Below are 14470 nucleotides of genomic sequence, written 5' to 3' on the forward strand. Positions count from 1 at the left end.
TTCTTTTATTGTGCTCTTCCTTTTTACAAGCCGCTAGATACAGGTAGTTTCTGACATTTACTGATCTCTGTTTGTATTGCCAATGTACTTAGGGGGTATGTAAAAATCATTTTAACAAAAGAAATATAGATATTTAAAAATTTAATACTAACTATATGGAAAAAGGGTCCATTGTGAAAACACAGTTTATCTTTGGATTCAGTGTTTGTCTTTGGTTTTACAAAGTAGCTTGTATTTTAAGTATTTTCTACATAATACAGTAAAAATGTAGAACAATTGCAATGCATCAATAAAAGGGTTAATTTTCTGTTCTCTATTCACTTGGCCATTTCTGAGAGTATCTGGGATAAAACCAGAGCCTTTCCCCTTTTCAGACACGGCACAGCTGGAAGCTGCAGTTCACTAGCCATCCAGGCAAGGTGAAGCTATATTCTACAGGGCCAACAGTGAGCTGCACCCTTGGTTACACCCTTGATTGTAACCATAGCTGGAGCCTCTCTCAGTCTGCTTACAAAATTAGACATTAAAAACTGGGCTCTTGCCCACTCAGAGCTGAGTGTACAGGTCCAAGCCCAATGTGTTGTGTAATTGTGGGGAGGTGCTGTGCTTCCTTGGTCAAAATTTTCACATCTCCACACGATACTGGGGACAGTTTGGGTAGCTGGCTGACTGCATCCCAGTCGTGCTATCTGTGTAGTGATGTGTAAACACTTTGGTCTCCTTTGGATTGGAGGAAGCCCCTTGTTCCTTTTTGTCAGCGTTCCTAAGGATCTCTATTTCCAGCTGCAGTCAGTGGGAGCTGCAAGCACTTAGCACCTCCACACAAGTAGGGAGAAGCTGGCGTTTCCTTGACCTGTGAGATTCTGGTTGCTGTTTCCATGAAACGTGCCAGTGACGAACCTCATATCCTGCAACATCACTGAAGTCAGTAGTGCTGCTTTGGCTAGCCAGCAGCATAGGAACTGGGTCCAAAGTAAGTCACCGGGAAAGCTTTTCTTTTAAACCCAGAAGAGGAAGAAAGGGTTCTGTGTAACAAAGCCCTGGGCAGGTCATCTGGCGACTAAACCCAAGGACCTCTTGATGTAGACAACTGGATACTCCCTAGACATCTGTCTGCGTGGTGCAGCAAAGGAGGAGAAACAGGAATAACTCAGCAGAGCACACAGGGTAAGGCTTGGGCTTCCAAGGTGAGTATTTTGGGTACATCATCCTGTTTATTGCAGTTAGAATAATAGAAATGGCAGGCTGGAAGGGATCTTGAATGGTCATCACATCATCCAGCCCATGTATTGTGGCTGGACCAAGCGAACGTCGTCCCTCCCTGACAGATGTTTGTCCAATCTGGTTTTACCCCAGTGTGGAGATTCCATAGCTTCCCTTGGAAACTCATTCCTATGCTTAACCACTCATGCAGTCAGAATTGTTGCCTAATATCTAACCTAAATCTCCACGCATTACTTACACCCATTACTACTTGCCGTGTCTTCAGAGACATGGAGAACAATTGGTCACTGCTCTCTTTATAACAGTCTTAACTTATTTGAATAGTTATCAGATTCCCCTTCATTCCTCTCTGAATACTAAACATACCTAGGCTTCTGCCTTGTCTTAAAGATCTGGCTTTTTAAACTCTATCAGTATTGTTGCTGTCCACTGGTGTCCAGTTTGTCCACAACTTTCTTAAAACACTGCATCCAGTCCTCCAGCTGAGACACCACAAGGCTGAGTAAAGCTGTACAATTAACACCTATGTCTTTGCATGTAACACTCCTGCTAATATACCCCAGAATACTAGCTTTTTTCACAAGTGCATCCCCTTGTTGACTTATATTTAATTTGTGAGCTGCTTGCTGTACTAACAAGAGCTATTTCAGCAATACTGTATCCCAGCCCGTTATTTCCCAATGTGTACAATACATTTGATTGTTCCCTTCCTGAGTGAAGTACTTTACACTTGTCTTTAATGAAGTCCAACCGATTCTCCAATTTGTCAGGCTTATTTTGAATTCTAAACCTCTCCTCCTGATTGTTTGTAACCTGTTGACTTGGTGGTCATTTGCAAATATTATAAGCACTCACTCCATTCCGTAATTCACATCATAATGAAAGTATTGACTAGTGCCTGATCCAGGACTGCCCTCTGCTGGACCCCTCTAGTTAGGCTCTCACATTGATAACTACTCTGGTCTTCCAACCAGCTTTGCATCCACCTTACAGAATTTTCACCTACACCTCATTTTGTTAGTTTGCGTCTCAGGATATTTCACATTTATGGCTTTCCCAACATCCGCTAGGCCTGGAACCCCATCAAAGCAGGAAATGGTAGGTGTGGCATGATTTGTTCTTGCAAGAATCTGTAATTTGTAACCCCGTTATCCTCCCAAGTGCTTACAAGTGGATTGTTTAATCATTTGTTCCAGTGGCTGTTCCAGTATTGAAGTTAGGCTGGCTGCCCTTGTTTTCTTTGTTCTTTTTCAACATACTGCTAGGTTTGCCCTTCTATGATATTCTGGGACCTCATCTCTTTGGGAGATCCCCCCCATATCCTCCCTGCACCAACTCCCCTGGAAAGAAACGAGTGAAGAGTTGAACCCTACGCTATCTCTGACAATTCATTCACTGCCCTGCATCTCATGCTGTCATTTGCACAGTCCCGAGTGAGTGGCATGTGGCTTTACAATACCCAGCTGGCTTGTTGCACACCATGTTGCACAGGAGTGAGGCTGGGGCAAATCCAGCCCAGAGACTGGGAGGAGCACATCTGCTCTCTTCCTGCAACTCCCCTTCCCTGAATGTTTCAGGACACAGCTGACTGTAGATGTCTGCACATGCTACATGGTGAAGCCCGATTTGTGCCTTGGATGAGACTCTTAGTAAAGACACTAGATGGTGCAATAACCTTTGGATAAAGAGCAATCTAAGAGCTAGAGCTGCAGAAAATGGGGCTGCATTGTTGACACAGGTGAAATCCTGACAGGGTCTAATTCCAGCATTATGTAAAAAGAAGCAAAACTCTGCGAAGTCACGTGGCTTTTTAATACTGTTGATTGATCTGGAGGCAGTTTTATGTTACAAGCCTTATTATAACATGACTTCTTTCTACCCCTGCTTCTCCCACCCCAGGATTTTTAATTGGGAGTAAAACAAAGGGCTTCAAAGGACACAGAGTGATTGTGCAGCACGACAGGGCTCTGTCCCCCAGGCCATGTGAAACCATGTCATGTGTCCCAGATCTTAGCTACAGAGTCTGAGCTCCCAGTGCTTGTCTCTGGCTTGACTTTTCCATCCTACCCCTCCCCGGTTAGTCATTGGCAGTTGCTGGGGCAGCAGAGCTGAGTAAAATCTTTTTGGTGAACAGTAAATGCACCCCAAAAATACCTTTTTGGGAGCACTGACATTCACAGATTAGTATCGGCTAAAACCCTCAAGCCCTGCCCTGAACCTAGTGAGGAAATGGCCATGCATTTTGAGAGTCCCTAGTGGCTTGGTTTCATTTTTCATTCCAAGGAGATGAGAGGTCAAGGCTGTTTTGAAATTAACCATTTTTTCCCCCTCTTTGGCTACCAGACCAATCTCCTGGTCCCTTGGCTTCGGTGAGGAGTGGCAGGGGGAGCAGCACAGGGCCAAAGGGTCTCAGTGGGAGAGGGCAGTGGTCAGTTCTCCGATAGCATGAGGAGAAAGCCAAGTGGAGTGCTGCAGGCTGGTGTGGGGTGCAGCACGGAAGTGGGGTGATCAGCCTGGCTTTGATGCCAGCTTTGACACCAGCAGAAATGGCTGCAGGCCCACGTTGCACAGCAGAGGAGTTTAGCTCCTCCTGCCATGCAGTGCGATGGGGCCAGGCTAGGGGAGCTCTGCCCTGGGCCTGAGTGTTTGCTTGCTCTGGGCTTGTCCACACTACGACCTTTCTTTGAAGGAAGGATGTTAATTAGGGTGTTGGGAGTTGACTAATGAAGCGCTGCCGTGCATAGGCAGCACTTCATTAAGCAAATTCCTCTCCCCCCCCTCCCCCCCCGCAGCAACTTCAAAGTTTTAAACTGTGAAGCACCAGCATGTGTCTAGCCGCAGCTCACCTGCCGGTACTTCAAAGTCCCCTCAGTCCTCAAAATTACTGGCCTGTGCACGGCAGCGCTTCATTAGTAAACTCGCAACACCCTAATTACCATCCTTCCTTCGAAGGAAAGTGGTAGTGTAGACAAGCCCTCTGTGTCATAGGCTGTATGGGGCCCAGCAGCTAGGCTGTGTGTAGTTTAATCTGCCATGAGTGAGATGCAGAAGCAGAAGCCCTAAGCTTAGCGTGAATCATCTCCAACCTCAACCCTATTTCTCCTGCCTCAGCTAGAGAGAGCAGCATACAGCGGCCTCATGCTCTTCATTCACAAGCTACGTTCAGGCAGGCCTCAGCAGAGCTCCTAGTCCCCCTCACAGGTCACTCAGCACTGAGTGTGGGCAAAGCTAGAAAAGTCCAAAGCTCCATCTGCCAGGTGCATCAGCATGAAACTGAATCCTGGAGCTCTGCAGGTGGTTCCCACCATTCATTTTCCCAAGTGCCCAGGTCCTAATTAGTGTTAATAGCCGCTGGCTGTGATAGTAAGCAGCATGCCCTGTCCTGGTGCCGAGCCTTGGAGAACCCCATTTGGAGCACTGAGGTTTGACTCTACATCAGACCTTCTGTTATACTCAGGCCTGCATTCAGTGCTTAGACTGGGGCATTGCAGAGATTGGATCCCTGGCCCTATGGCTGCCATCTCTACAAAGCTGATGCTGGTGGCCAGGACTGTTCAGTGACAAGCCAGCTTTTCCCTGCAAACACGGTCAACCAGCCTGGCTGTTTCCTTGGGAGTAGTTTCTGTGCAGCACCCTGCCAGCTGCTCGCACACCTGGTTTTGCTTAACTCCCTTCCTGTTGCAGGAAGGGGATGGGAATTCCAGTGACAGAGGTTAACCTCCAAAAAGAAACATCCCACCCCTTCTTCAAAGACTACACAGGCGCTCTTCCCCTGCTGCCTGTTTTGAACCTTCTAACTATGCAGAGGAGTGGGGAGGGGGCTGGAGTCACTGGTATGTCACAGCTTCATGCAGAATCTGGGACCCAGCTTACACAGAAATGCCTGGCCCTCAGGATCTAGCCCAGTGGTCAGCTCTGCCACTGATCAACCTTGGTTAAGTCATGTGTCTGGTGTAGGCCTTGGTTTCCCCTCCCACCCTTTGTCTATCTTGACTAAGTGCTGGGACTGGAATGAGTGTGTGCAGCACAATGGAGGCCTGATTTTACTTTGGCCTCTTGGTGCAACCTGCCCACAAATCACCCTCACCCAATAATCAGCTTTCTGGGATCTGCTAGCCCATTACTGTAACTTTCAGGCGTATGTGCCCTCGCATTGCAAGACAGGCTGAGGAGTGTGTTGTGTATGCCCAGGAGAATCAGGCACAAAGGAATTAGTGACTCAGTAAAGGCACCCCCAGCAATGCTCTGTGATAAGGATTATGCTCCAGCCTAAGTCACGCTGATGTGATGCCAGGCTACACGTGTGCTGTGACTAGACAGGCTGAGCCCCGTCCTGGTAGCAGGGGGAGACAATAGGAGCCCTGGGGTGTGGGAAGAGCTGAAACGGGCAGCTAACTAACATGGTTCATAAACTGACTAATGACTTGAACTTCTACAGAACCCTCTGGAGACTGACTGGCTCCCACCTCTTGAGCAGCTAGACAGTGTCGATGCTTGCAAAACCCAAATAGGTTTGGGCTGTATTCTTTTGCTGCAGCTGTTTCTGTCCCTGGCTCCCAGACCACCAAGAGTTAAGGCGCTTGGAGCTAGTTTCCTTTGGCACCAAGCAGCCCCTATCTTTTCAGCCGTCTGGATTTAATAAAGGCCAGCGAATGAGGCAGTGTTCCGCCCCCCAGGAACTCTCCAAACATTCCAGAGCTGTGAGCCTCCAGCTTGGAGTAGGACACCAAGCACGCCTGCTCTCACCCACCCCAGTAGGCGAAGCAGTGCTGCCTTCCAAAGCCAACCATGGCCCCAAGACTCAGCCTCCTTCTCGCTCTGCTCCTGGCAGGGCCCATCATCGCTCAACAGCAGTTCATGGAATACATGGAGAGGAGACTTGCCAGCTTGGAGGTAAGCTCACAGCTCTGCATCTCCCTTTCTTGCTGTGGGGAAACAGCACCAGGCCTGGCTCAGGGTTTTCCCCATCTCCCACACTCGCAATACAGGCCTCTTTGCACAGGCGACAGTTTGACCTGCCTTTGAAACAAAGTTAACAGTGGCCGTGGGGGGAGGCTGGGTGAAGGCGTTTTGTCTCGTGGGAGTCCCAGCTCAGGATTGCAGTGCTGTGAGCTCAGAGAAGGCAGGTGAGAGAGAGGAGATGGTGGGACATGTGCTGAGTGTACAGGTGCCAATGGCTGAGACGAATGTAGAAGCAGGTGCCATGTGGGTGAGTGGGTGGTCAGGTGTGTGCAGGAGAGTGAGGCCAGAGGGTATCTCCAAACTGCCCTAGCAGTCAGAGCAGGAAGAGGGCTGTTGTTCAAGGTTGTAATGTGAGGCCATGCATACATTGAGGGGCATGCAAGCTGTGCTGGGAATGGCATTAGTCACAGGCCCAGGTGGCCAGGAGCAGCAAGAGAGCTGCCCTGTATGCTGTGCACCAGTCCCCTCCAGGCAAAAGGGGTCCCAGCATCTCACCCTCCCACCCCCCAGGAGCGGATCTCCCAGTGGCACGACCAGAACAGCCGCTACTCCACCGAGCTGCGTGAGTTCAAGAACCAGGTGATCACCATGCTGGAGAACATGGAGAAGGAGCGGGACAGGCTGCGCACGGAGATGGAGAACACAGCAGTGCGGGTGGACCGGCTGGAGCGTGAGGTGGACTACCTAGAGACTCAGAACCCCGCTCCACCCTGTGTGGAGGTGGATGAGAAGCTGATGGAGAACCAGGTCTCCACAGCAAAGAAGAGAAAGAATGAGAAGTATGATAAGCTGACAGGTGAGACCATGCATCTTCCCTACCCAGCAACATGCACCTTGGGCAGCACCTAGGCACAGAGCTGCCCTCTCCATGGGACAGGTCAGAGCAGCTGCCCAGGCCCTGTGCTTTGGGGGTCCCGCAGTGGATGCCTCAGCTGTCCTATGGATGGTGTCCAGGGATTACCTTGGGGCCTGGCACACAGTAGCAGCAGGTGGTGCCAGCACCACAAATACTAGCAGCCTATTCTGCTCTGCCTCACCCCACCGCCATCTCCCAGCCCACGGCACTCGGCTTTGCCAGGGCAGCAGGAAGCAGAACATCCAGGGTACTGAAGAGGAGCACAGCGCTGCAGAGTGGGGCAGGGTAGGCTGCCAGGTTGCACCGGCTCCCACCGCTGTCATGAGAGCTGACTCCTCCTGCAGCTGCATGCCGGGCCCCCCCACCCAGGAATCCCCTGGCTCTTGTTGGCTGGGGTAAGGGGCTTTAGGCAAGGGGGCAGGGCTGGGGAGAAGGGGTGTAGCAGGGGCAGTGCCGCATCTGCGGCAGGGGGGTTACCCTAGATCCTGCGCCTGCGGCACTGAGGGGGGCGGTTGCTCTGGTCCCAGCCCCCTTAAACCCAGCCCTGCCTAGACATTCCCAGAGGAGCTGCAGGGGAGTGTTTGTGTTGGTACAGAGCCACTGGTTGTCGAGTACCACCCCCCCCGCAGGTGAATTTCTCCCCTGACCAGTCCATTGGCCCACAGACCATGTGGATAGGTCAGACTGAGCTGTGTCACATTGAGGCTTGGTACCTCAGACTTCCCCCCATCTATATAATGGGCTCGGTAGCCCCCCCCCCCCACACCTCTTGGGCTGTCTCCTAGGGTCTACATTGCTAGCACCATGGGGCCCTGAGCTCAGCTGTCAGTGAATACAAGACTAACCTAAGCCTGCTCCAAGCCCTCCTTGTGCTCTGCATTGAATCCCTGACTCTTGCCACATACTGGGGAGAGGCTGGCCCAGTCTTGCTGCTAGTTCTGCAGCAGCTCCTTCCCTCTCCTGATGCACTCGTGCTCCATGATCTTCCCCTACCCTCCCTCGTTGGGCATAAGCTGCCTTGCCCTGGGGAGCCTGACATTGCTGCATGTGCAGGCTGAGGTACACTGTCTCTGTCCCGTATGAGTCCAGTCAGTTTCCTAAGCACCAGAACCTGTCCAAGCATGGAGAAAAGCACCTGGGTGAAATGTGCAGCTGCCCAAACAGCTCAGCACTTGCTTCCCAGCACTACTGGAGCAGCTAACAGGATGGAAGTTGGGTTCAGGCTCCTTCTGAAACAAAGAGGCTTGGGCCACAGTTCCCAAAACTGGTCTGTTTTGGGTGCTTGGCTGGAGTCTCCTGGAGATTGCAGTAGTGCGGCTCCCAAGGGCTGTGAGTACCTAGCCAAGCTGGCCCCAGGGAGAGCAGTGGGCTGAGCACTTCAGTCAGGGGGGCCTGGTTAGAGGCCTACACGGGTCCGGATGTTGCTTGATGTCTCCAGCCAGGTTTCCAAGTACAAGGCAAGAAAAACAGCAGGATTTACTCCGGAAATGTACGCTGGACGCAGTTTGGCACACATCTGCACAAGCAGACAGTTCAAGGGACTCAGTGCATTGAACACAAAACCCTAGTAGCCAAGTTCCCACCCTTGGTTATCAGATTGGCCTGGGGTGTAAGACACACATGAGAGCTGGGGTCAAACACGCCAAGCTCAGAAACCAGTTTTCAGAGGCAAATCTGGAGTCTGGGAAATGCAGCAAAGCCTTCCTTCTTGTTTGATCAAAGCCTTTCTCCTTCATACCTGGAACCCCCTAAAGCCTAGCCCTTCTTGAGCTGGGGGCCAGGCAGGCAGGAGTCAGGAGATGTAGGGAGGCCACTGCACAACTGCTGTGGGTTTTCTGTGGCAGGCACCCAGGTATGACTCTGCTGGGAAAAGGTACCAAACCCTGAGGCAGCAAGCAAGAGAGAGGGAAGTTACTTGCATTTGCAGGGCTCAGATCAGGGGCTGAGATGTCACTGAGGAAGAATCACATTTTCCTGTCAGCCTCAGAAATAAAGTCCTCCCTAAATATTCTCTTCAAGAGATGGCCCCCCCCTTCTCCTATGCACTTATTTCTCCACTGGCAGGAGGGTGCTGGGTCTCCAGTTTCTGTGCACCTCAGCAAAGGCGTTTGTGGCCCTGGCTGGCTGCTGGGGGCTGACTCTCACAGCCTCTCCTGCACCCTCACAGATTGCAGTGACACCATCTCCCAGGTGAAAGCCATGAAGATCCTGAAAAAATTTGGCAGCAGCGCTGGGATGTGGACGAAGGACCCAGTTGGCAGCTCAGAGAAGATCTACGTCTTTGATGGCACCAGCAACGACACTGTCTATGTGTTCCCCAGGATGAGGGAGTTCACACTGTTCTCCGCCACACGGAAGGCAGCCCGTATCAAGCTGCCCTACCCCTGGGTGGGCACCGGCCACCTTGTATACGGGGGGCACCTTTACTACATCCGGCAGCAGGGCACCTTTCAGGTCATCAAGTTCAGCTTGGCCAACAAAACCATTGTGGACAGCTCCGTGTTCCCAGCTGAGGAGCAAGTCCCTGTCTTTGGCCTTTCTGCCTTCAACTACATTGATGTGGCGGCTGATGAGGAAGGGCTCTGGGCCATCTATGCTACGAGGGAGAATGAGAAAAATATCTGTCTGGCCAAGCTGGACCCTGTCTCCCTGGACATAGAGCAGATGTGGGACACGCCTTGCCCCCGGGAGAATGCTGAGAGCGCCTTTGTCATCTGCGGTGCCCTATATGTAGTGTACAACACGAAACTGCCCAGCCGCTCCCGCGTGCAGTGTGTCTTTGATGTCAGTGGCACCATGACACCCGAGGATGCAGCCTTAGTGTACTTCCCCAAGCGCTACGGCTCTCACTCCAGCATGAAGTACAACCCCAAGGAGCGCCAGATCTACGCCTGGGACGATGGCTACCAGATCATCTATAAGATGGAGATGAAGAAGAAACTGGAGATCTGAGAGAGGCTGACCTGGGCCTGCATCCCACTCTGCCATTCTGTCTCATGTTGAGCAGTGCCTGGCCTGTGTGGTCTACAACTGCCCAGCTTGCTTTAGGGTGGCAGAACCAACACCTCAAACTAATGTCATGCCCACATGCCCACCATCACTCCCTCCTTTCCATGACTGTGAATTGTGCTGCAGCACCCCAGCCAGCTCTGCCTCTTGACTGATGCACCCCAGCTTACTGCCATGGGGCCCTGTGGAACCAGCAATGGCATCCCCTGGGCTACTCACCCAGGCAGCAAGGGAATAGCCACAGGTCACCATCATGAACCCTGGGGATGCTGGGAGCTGTCACACTGCTGTGTGCCAGTTTGCAACATGAGGAAGTTTAACAGGATTTAAAATAAAAAAAGTGTGAAGGAGCTGTTGCCAGCAGGTGAGGTTGGCTGGAGCCCTCCGCGAGGGAGCTGTGTGCAGGCTCTCCCACGAGATGAAGACAGCTCCCTCTTGGCCTGCCATGCTGTAGTGCAGCTCCAGGGGAGGGGCCTCTCTCACCCTTGGGTCAGGTGGGCTCCTAGGCCTGAACGCCACACTGACAAATTTTTGGAGCTCTCCCAGCGAAGTGTGCCCTAGGGCAGCACCCGTCATGCTCTCCCTCCCGTCCTGTGTAGCCAGCCCCCTCCTGAGTGTTTGATCAGAGGTAAATTCGTCCAGCTCCCAGCTGCTGGCCTAGTGATTTTGCACTGAAGGGGCTGTAGCTTAGTTTCTGCTAAGATATTGTGTGTGCCCCTCGAAACACACACATCAACCTGCTTTTGTCCCTGTCTGGCTTGTCTCCCAGAGATGCTGTTGACTAGACAAGCAGTTTGCAGTCAGCACCTCTGCCTCCCACAGAACCAGTTTTGCAATGGGAAGGCACTGCTGGGAATGCTGTTAGCACCAGAGCACAAACCCCAGCTCCTCAGGAGGAAGGCAGCCAAAGAAACTCTGCGTAATAAAGGATTTTCCACTCACCTACTCTCCCGCCTCTGTTCCCTCCCCAGTCACCTGCATGGTTTCTGCCCTGGCCTTGACCCATGGTCCATTTGTAACAAAGTTCATGGTTTATTACACATAAGTCAGGCTGAAGCACAGGCCCAGACGTATCAGGACATGCCAGCGGTGGGTGGGGGCAGGGAGAATCCCTTGTGTAGCTGCAGGCCAGAAATGGAGAGTTAATTTATTCCTTCTGCTGCATGCTAGGATCCTCAAGCTGCTGGTGTGGAACAGGTTATACAAAGTGAGGCTGCCCTGCATGTGCGCGTGTGCGCACGCCTGCGCGCATACACCCCACCTCTGCTATCATTACTCTTCCTGATAGAGGGGAACACAAAAGAAAGACACACAGAGGGACAAAATTGGACAGGCTAGGTCTAAAACACCTGACCCCCAGCCAGGGACATCCAAGGCGAAAGGAAGAGGTTCTACAGTACATGAAGAGCAAGAAGATGATCAAGGCAGGTGTATATCCACCACAAAGTAACGGAGGACATCAAGAAGACTGAGGTATTTAATGCCGGTTTTGCTTTAGCTCTCCCCAGAAAGGTCAGTTGTATCCAGATGCTGAACACCGTTAATAAAACAGCCAGGCAAGGAGCACCGGAGAACAGGCGGGGAAAAAAACACTCACAGAACAGTCAGATGTGTTACTTGTACTCGAGTTGATATCCAAGCTGTCAAGGGCTAGAAGGCTGTGACATTCCCACACTGAAGGGCTGCTCTGGCCCTGTGGAAACACTGCCACCCATGGGTCACTTGCTCTTTCCCATCCTGCCTTCCTGCTGCCTGGGTAGGAGTCTGGGGCAGGTGTCAGCCCTCATCTGTCTGTGTTATCATGGGGCCTGGCTGGAGCCCTGTGGTGCCTGCAGAATTGTTGCACCCCCCACCTGGCTGTGAAGTTGGACGAGGGTTTGGTGCCTCAAGTCACGCAGTTTTGCACAGCACAGCCTTTCCTCGGGCCTGGCAGAGCACATCCCTAATGGAATAGGACTGCCCACACGGTATAGTGACTCTCCTTTGCCCTCCCTGGTGTGTTAATCACCCCAAGGTAGCGCAGGTCTGACTGGAAGTGAAGACAAAGCCTTTGTGAGAGGCCGTCGGGACCACACAGCTGAGCTGCAATGCCCTTCCCTTAGGCCACCATCGTCATCAAGGAAGCCCCAACTGGGAAAACCAGCTCCTCTGAAATGCCCCCACCCCAGTGTGGAGGACAGCAGCTAGCATGGGGATAAAAGGGAAATTGGCCATGAGACCCCCCAGTCTGCTAGGAGAAGAGTCAGGGGACCTGTGATGTCCATTCCTCCGTTTGACTAGGGGTCATTCAGCAAAGCACCTCCCACAAGGGCACTGGAGCACAGACAGGCGTGGAGCACACAGTGCAGCCTGAGCTTGTGCACAGCCCCTGGGCTCTTACATCTCCTGCCTAGATTCCTGCTGGCCTCAGGGGTCAGAAACAACCAGCCTGCTCCTGCTGTACTGCAGTGTAAAAACCACATGCCCCTTCAAGACCAGAGCAGGGACTCAAAGGGCAACATGTTCTAATTAGGCTGTGGGCCAGAGCAACAGCTTCAAAGCAAGGCCAGGAAGAATGCCGGCCAAGCTGTTTGTGCTCAGCATGCAGCTGTTTGCACAGTAGGGGTGCAGGAGCCACAGGGGAGGGGACTAGCAGGCTTCCTTGGCTGCTCTGGTGGGATCATCTCACATCAAGGCTTTATCTCCTCCAGTCTTCCCCACCAGTGTGGCTTGGTCAATACTAGGGCAGGTAGCACTGTCCCCACTGCATCATTAAATCTGCTCACGGCATTGGGTGGCACTAGCTGACCCGCGGCTCTCACTGGATGAGCTTCACCGCTGATGGTAAGTAGCAGCTGGGAAAGGCCAGTGCAAACAGCCTGTGGGGCATCATCTCCCCACAGCTGCAGCCAGCTTTAGCATTTCCATGTTTTGGCACGCATCTCGTTGATGGGCCCTGAGCCCAGGGGGCTGTACATGTCACAGCTAAGGGCTGGTGAACTATTTATGGGGAAGAAACACATAGCTGTGTGCAGCTGAAGGGGACAGAAGGGCACCTGGTCATGACCCCAGCCAGGGAATCATAGGCATGATGGTGCACAGGGGTGTGACCAAAGTGAGAGGTGTACCCATTTGCGTCCACTCATGGGTATCTAAGAACATCACAGGCTGCTGGAGCCAGGCAGCTGAAGTGCTGGCCAGTGATCCTGTATTGGCCAGCAAGTGAGAGCTGCCCCACTAGCACATACCCTGAAAGTGTGTGCAGGCATACACACACATTTGCCACACACCACACTAGGAATGCACATGTGCCTCCTGCACTGACTAGGGGATGTGGATCTTTCTCGCTTTCGGAGGAGGTTGATGAGTGCCTTTTCCTGCTCACCATGAGAACTGGAGCACATTACATTACAACTCCTGCACATTTCCTGGAAGGCTGGTGAAATAACCTCTCTCCAGTGTAACCTAGATCCCTAATGAGTAAAGTTTGCAGCAGCTCCCTCCCTTCTGTAGGTGATGGACTCACTGGGGCCACATTTAATTTGTTTGTTTGTACCTATAAAATATAAACCACTTACTCACAGTCTAGTCTTTTGTAATTTCATAAAACGGAATGTGAACTGCAAAATTGCTGACTCTTAAGATCACAATGTAAACCCCTTTTGCATGATTTAAGTATCAAGCACTGAATCTATCCCAGTCAGGAGGTAACAGCTGTTTCTCCTTTGTAGTGTTCTCTTATGATGAAAAACAGTGTGAAAAACACTGATTAGACCGCTTACAAATGTGCTGCAGCTTGTTCATGGCTCACCCATCCCCTCTCTTTTACTGGCAATGACTAACCATAAACCATCAGAGGAGCTGGCCATGTAGTGCTAATTCAAATGGCCAAGAGTTGTTTGATGCCACATAGGAGCCTGGGGGAGTTTGGATTGGATGGGGAGGGGACCAGACTTTTCTGGGCTAGAGTTTCTATTTTTGGAGCTTCACAATAGTCAGACAACTCCTATTGTATCAGACAGGTAGCTGTGTTTGTCTGTAGCTTCGAGAACAACAAGCAGTCTTGTGGCACCTTGTAGATGAACAGATATTTTGGAGCATAAGCTTTCATGGGCAAAGCAAGACCTGCTTCGTCAGATGCATGGGGCGGGGGTGCGTTCAGAGGGGTATTTAAAGAGTGGGGTCTATTCAGCAAGGTGGAAATGGCCCAGTAGCAACAGTACTTATCAAAAGAGGAAAAAACAAGTCAGATCAGACAGGGGGATGTGAGCCTTTGTCAGAGTTTAATGGGGCGCTATTAGCACCCAGAGCAGAGACACTGCCTTTGTCAGCTGCAAACCACTCCCAGTCTCTGTTTAATCCATGGTTAATGGAGTCAAATTTGCAAATAAATTGCAGCTCAGAGATTTCTCTCTCCGTTTGATTTTTTAAAATTTTGTG

At 51.5% G+C, this 14470-nt stretch overlaps 1 protein-coding gene across 2 annotated transcripts; it reads left to right on the plus strand.

Moving 5' to 3' along the window:
- The first annotated feature begins 1060 nt into the window (after window positions 1-1060).
- On the plus strand, window positions 1061-10992 carry OLFML3 (olfactomedin like 3). 2 transcript variants are annotated; one of them, XM_074977364.1, is made up of 4 exons: window positions 1061-1187; window positions 6056-6117; window positions 6697-6982; window positions 9210-10992. In XM_074977364.1, the coding sequence occupies exons 2-4, from the start codon at window positions 6082-6084 to the stop codon at window positions 9992-9994; spliced, it is 1107 nt and encodes a 368-aa protein (XP_074833465.1). In that variant the 5' UTR covers window positions 1061-1187; window positions 6056-6081; the 3' UTR covers window positions 9995-10992. The 2 variants fall into 2 exon arrangements, with proteins under 2 accessions (XP_074833465.1, XP_074833464.1); XM_074977363.1 differs by lacking the exon at window positions 1061-1187 and having other exon boundaries at window positions 5931-6117.
- Window positions 10993-14470: the final 3478 nt, after the last annotated feature.

The sequence above is a fragment of the Carettochelys insculpta genome, chromosome 26 (genome assembly GCF_033958435.1).
Source record: "Carettochelys insculpta isolate YL-2023 chromosome 26, ASM3395843v1, whole genome shotgun sequence".
Classification (NCBI taxonomy): domain Eukaryota; kingdom Metazoa; phylum Chordata; order Testudines; family Carettochelyidae; genus Carettochelys; species Carettochelys insculpta.

What these genes read in the sequence shown, in the direction of transcription:
- OLFML3 (XM_074977363.1), top strand. Translation starts at nt 6,013, where the DNA reads ATGGCCCCAAGACTCAGCCTCCTTCTCGCTCTGCTCCTGGCAGGGCCC. An exon ending in GGAGACTTGCCAGCTTGGAG is followed by an intron (nt 6,118 to 6,696) that starts GTAAGCTCACAG and finishes CCCACCCCCCAG; the next exon opens with GAGCGGATCTCCCAGTGGCA. An exon ending in GAAGTATGATAAGCTGACAG is followed by an intron (nt 6,983 to 9,209) that starts GTGAGACCATGC and finishes GCACCCTCACAG; the next exon opens with ATTGCAGTGACACCATCTCC.